Source organism: Saccostrea cucullata, unplaced genomic scaffold (genome assembly GCF_032062105.1).
Source record: "Saccostrea cucullata isolate Sc308-1 unplaced genomic scaffold, CSIRO_AGI_Scuc_v1 ctg261, whole genome shotgun sequence".
NCBI lineage: Eukaryota > Metazoa > Mollusca > Bivalvia > Ostreida > Ostreidae > Saccostrea > Saccostrea cuccullata.
The window spans coordinates 16112-21434 of NW_026925910.1; the positions used below are offsets into that span (position 1 = coordinate 16112).

General features: G+C 42.6%; 1 protein-coding gene across 1 annotated transcript; it reads left to right on the plus strand.

Moving 5' to 3' along the window:
* Nucleotides 1-290: 290 nt before the first annotated feature.
* LOC134269974 (BTB/POZ domain-containing protein 6-B-like) lies at nucleotides 291-2055 on the plus strand. The gene is made up of 2 exons (XM_062752144.1): nucleotides 291-687; nucleotides 914-2055. The coding sequence occupies exons 1-2, from the start codon at nucleotides 386-388 to the stop codon at nucleotides 2028-2030; spliced, it is 1419 nt and encodes a 472-aa protein (XP_062608128.1). The 5' UTR covers nucleotides 291-385; the 3' UTR covers nucleotides 2031-2055.
* The last annotated feature ends 3268 nt before the right edge of the window (nucleotides 2056-5323 follow it).

The window sequence follows — 5323 nt, forward strand, 5'->3', positions numbered from 1 at the left end:
AATTTCTTGTCTGATTTTTGGATATAGGCCTTGAAAAATCTAGCTTAATTTAGAATCCGTGATATCACAAGATTATTATTCGAATACTATTATCTCACTATGATATATCAAAAAATCGTTATATGTATACTAACAGACCTATATATGAGAAAATTTAAAAAATATATATATATTGCCTGATGTCATACCAGAAATTCATTTAAATTTTGGGAGGGGACAGGAGCTTTTAAAAAGTAAACTGCCACCTAGACAGTGCGTAAATCAATCGAGTTCGAGATCCATTTGCGGTCGTTACAAATGCATGCGAGAGGATGCGTCATAATGATAATCAGAAAATATTGATCAGGTTATTTTAGAAAGAAGAACTATCTTTGAACAGAAGGAAATGGAGAGTGAAAGTACAAGCACTGCGTCCACCACTGACAGTATGGAACAGTCGGTTGGAGGAGAACCCGGAACAGTGAACGAATCCCTGAGAGCGATGTTTAACAACGCCGAAATGTCGGACATCTCCTTCAAGTTTCCTAACGAGTCGGAGGAGGAGAAATCCGTCCTAAGGGCACACAAACTGATCCTTGCTATCCGGAGTCCGGTTTTTAAAGCCATGTTCTATGGTACACTCCAGGAAGTGGGTCAGGACGTGAATATTGAGGACATCTCCTACGACATCTTCAAAACTCTGCTCAGGTATTCCTTGTCATTATTCTATTGGCACATTTAAAATTGACAATATTCCTATAATGTGCAGTTTACAAAGACGCAAATAAAAGATAAAAACATGAATTAAGAACCTGCTTTTAAATTAACAAAAAATAGAGCTGATTTTCTTATACTAAAAATTATGATAAAGTAGGTTCAACTATTTAAAGTCTATACACTGCATGTTTACAAACATGTATAATCTCTTTTTCAGATTCATCTACACAGATAAAATAAAACTTGAAGGGGACACAGTTATTCCAACTTTACACGCCGCACAAAAATATCAGATCCCTGCCTTGGTAAATCAATGCCAGTCTTTTCTGGAAGCGGCGGTCGATAGTGACAATGCTTGTGTTATATTTAGTCAAGCCAAGCTGTTCGATCTGAAAGAACTAGAAACAAATGTACTCAGATTCATTGAGTTCAACACTACAGAATGCTTACAATCAGATGGCTTTCTGTCTCTCAGCAAGGATAACTTGCGAGAAGTCCTGAAGAATGGGAAATTCTGTACCTCAGAAGAAAACCTTGTCAAAGCCACCCTTCGGTGGGCAGAGGAAGAATGTAAGCGAAGAGAAATGGATCCTACCGGAGAAAACATGAGAAAATCGCTCGGAGACAGTCTTTACTTGCTCAGAGCACCTTTACTTTCATTAGAAACTTTTTCTAGTCTACTTGTTGCTACAGAGGTCTTAGATGAAAAGGAACAGCTAGATTTATACAAATATTTCACGTTGCATAAATTCGAAGGGGGTGCCGAAAAATTTCAGAAAGGTGCTAGGTTTGAGAATGCACCGAATGAAGTAAAGGTTCAAAATCTGTATGGAACAATGGGACAAAGATCCGCAGGTCTCGTTTGTAAGCAGAAAATATCCTTAAAAACCAGGTTTCCCGTCAAGTTGTGTCAAATCAAACTCCTTCCTTTTCCGAGTAAATCACTTGATGTAAATTTCTACCAGTATCACCATATGAACAATTCTCACAAGACAGAACAAGGTCCGGAGATTAAAATTATCGTTACAGAAGTTGTAGGCGAGGAGACGAGTCGAACAATATACGAAGGGTTGAGAATGTCTACTAACTTGGCACCAATCCCGTTGGATTACATTTTCTCGGCAGACCCTAATTCTAAAGTACAGCTTGTGGTGTCGGTTAGTTCTAAATGTAGGGCCTGTGGTGTTGCTACGGCCCCATTCTACCAGACCGTTGTCAAGGAAGCAGGTCTCTCGAAATACATCCCGAAGCGAATTATGGTGTCCAATGAGGCCGCGGATATGATTCTTCAAGGTCACAGCGTTATCGACACAATGACCTTCATGAAAGAGTGACAAAAAACGCATGTCTTATGACTAATAAAAATGCTATCGTTAATGTGCAAAAAACCTTTTACATTAACAGCTTGTCAAAGCTTCTTTTTTTCAAAAGTGTTTCTTCGAAACTTTCTTGCTGCTTTATAGTCTAAAAAAAATTCACTGCATAGTTTTTACTTTGTTTATTGCAAGAAATACGTACATGCATACTACGGTTATAATTAAAAAGCGCAAATCCCCCACATTTTTATGATTACGACAGATATAAAGACTTCAGGTGCCTTATGTTACTAGTATATTCTCTTGCCTGCATTTTAATATGTTAACTTGCCCTATCCTGTCTCAAGAGGAAAAAATAATAGGTTGGCTATATAGTTGGTTTTCTTGTTGGAAGGGCTTGCTATACAGTGGACCCTTTTCCTGTTAGGATGGCTATTCAGAAGTCATTATTCCCATAAGGATGGCTATAAATGGCCGTCTTCCCGGAAGGCTGACTATACAGTGGACCATCTGCCAGTAAGGTTGGCTATACAATGGGCCTTATTCCCGTAAGGCTTGCTATACAAAAGATTTTTCCCGTGGGCTGGCTGTATAATGGACCTTCTTCCCGGAAGACTAGATATACAGTGGGCATTATTTCCATAGAGCTAGATATACAATGGATTCTCTTTTCGTAATACTAATTATACAATGGATCCTCTTTCCGTAATACTGGTTATACGGTTGGCCTTCTTCCCGTAAGTCTGGCTATAAAGTCATACATACAAGCACACCCAACCTCCCCATTTTGGCTGACTGGTGACTTCAACCTTCCAGATATCTCCTGGTCAACCAACTCCATCAGCGGGAATCAAAATCCAAAAGGGCTGAACAACGTTTTCCTTAACTTCTTTGCTGATACTGGCCTACTGCAAATGGTGGAGTTCCCAACAAGGAATGATTCGACCCTCGACCTATTCCTCACAGACCCTCACTAGTAAATGAGACCACTCCCAGGCATAAGCGACCATGAAGCATTGTTTATCGACAGTGATGTCCAGGTTAAACTTCAACGACCTATTAGTCGGAAGTTGTACCTGTGGAACAAAGCAAATTTAGAGGGCCTTAGAGACAACATAACCGCCTTTAGTCAACTATTCACAGCTAGTCATGACACTTTACACCCAGTCGAGGATCTGTGGTACAGTTTTTAGAGCGGATGCCTTGATGCTCTGAAAAAGGAATGTTCCATCAAAGATGACAACGACACGCTTCAACCAGCCCTGGATCACAGGAGATCTAAAGCGCCTGTCCAGAAGAAAAGATCGCGCCTATAGGCAATGCATGAAAACCAGATCTATTCAGGACCACTCACGGTATAAGCACCTTAATTATGCCGTATATGTTCAGTGCAAACTGAGATATCATGAGTATGTAAACAACATCATCATGGATGAAGATCATAAACCAAAGCGACTGTGGAGCTTCATTAATAGTAAAGAACTGATGCATGCGGGGTGGCACCACTAAAACGCGATAGGTTAACATACAGTGATGCCAGGGTGAAGGCAGATGTCCTTAACAAACAATTCACATCTGTATTCAGTACTGAGAATCCCAGCGACCCACTCCCAGATATGGGACCCAGTCCACATCCAACAGTTCCAAGCATCAACGTTCATCAAAATGGGGAGGAGAAACTACTGCAACAGCTCAATCCCCACAAAGCCACAGGACCTGATGAAGTCTCCACACGACTACTGAAAGAAACTTCCCACCAAATTGCACCAGCCTTGACCTTGTTATATCAAGCTACATTAGACCAGGGCAGGGTGCCTGATGAATGGAAGTCGACCAACATCACGCCACTTTTTAAGAAGGGAGATAGGAGTGCAGCAGTCAACTACCGCCCAGTGTCCCTGACTTCTGTTTGTAGCAAGGTCATGGAGCATATAGTCAATAGTCACATCATGGGTCACTTAGACAGGCATGGGCTCTTGACTGATAGTCAGCATCGCTTCAGCAAACATCGATCTACCGAGACACAGCTCATCCTATCAGTCAACGACCTTGCACAGAGCCTAGACATTGGAGAACAAATGGATTGCGTACTCCTGGACTACTCCAAGGCCTTCGACAAGGTCCCCCACAATCGACTTCTGATGAAACTACACCATTACGGCATAAGAGGTCAAACACACCACTGGATCTCGAGTTTCCTTACCGGACGTAACCAGCGTGTCGTACTCGATGGCCAATCACCAGAAGCCACCACTGTTTCATCGGGAGTCCCCCAGGGAACTGTCTTAGGACCACTTCTCCTCTTGATCTTCATAAATGACTTGCCATCAACAGTGTCATCTACCACCCGCCTTTTTGCCGATGACTGCTTGTTGTATAGGAGGATAAGGACAACAGAAGACCAAGCCATTTTACAGAGCGACTTAGATAAGCTTCAGGAGTGGGACGATAGATGGCTAATGCAGTTCAACCCGGATAAGTGTGAAATACTGCGGGTTACAAACCGGAAATCCCCACTTCGTGCCGATTATACCATACACGGCCAAGTCCTGAACACTGTCGACTCTGCCAAGTATCTTGGTCTCACAATCCACAAACACATTAGCTGGGATACGCACATAGATAAAATCACCAAGAAGGCCAATTCCACCCTGGCCTTCCTCGGCAGAAACATCAGCCGGTGCCCAACTAACATCAAGGCGCAGGACTATTCCACACTGGTAAGACCCACGATCGAGTATGCCTTCAGTATGTGGAGCCCAGCTAAGAAGGAGAATATCAAGAAGATTGAGGCAGTTCAACGAAGGGCAGCGAGATTCGAAATTGGAGACTACCAGCGCACAAGCATGTAACATCCATGCTACAGCAGCTCCAATGGCAGTCACTTCAAATCCGTCGGAAAGGGCCCAAGTTATCATGTTATATAGGATAGTTTATCATCTTGTGGACATCCCGGCGGAGAGCTACTTACACCCAGCATCGCTGAGGACCCGAGGCCACACCCTGCGATTTCTGGTACCACACACAAGGACAGAAGTGTATAAGACCTCCTTCTTCCCTCAAGCCACCCGGCTGTGGAATTCCTTACCAGGAGGTATGGTGGAGGCCAAGTCCCTGGACAGCTTCAAAACCCAGATGTCCAGTGCCAGCCACTAGATGTCACATCTCTGTGCTTTTAATCTTTTAAACTTTTAATTTTGTAAGCACTGTATATAGACACTCACCCCCTCACGCAGAGTACGATAATACTTAAATGGATTTGCACTGGATAGGAAGAAGAAGAAGAAGAAAGTTGGCTTTCTTGTCAGAAG

Bases quoted from the DNA above. Each gene is read 5' to 3' on its own strand.
- LOC134269974 (XM_062752144.1), top strand. From the start codon at position 386: ATGGAGAGTGAAAGTACAAGCACTGCGTCCACCACTGACAGTATGGAA. The intron at 688-913 runs GTATTCCTTGTC...TCTCTTTTTCAG, and splicing joins ATCTTCAAAACTCTGCTCAG to ATTCATCTACACAGATAAAA.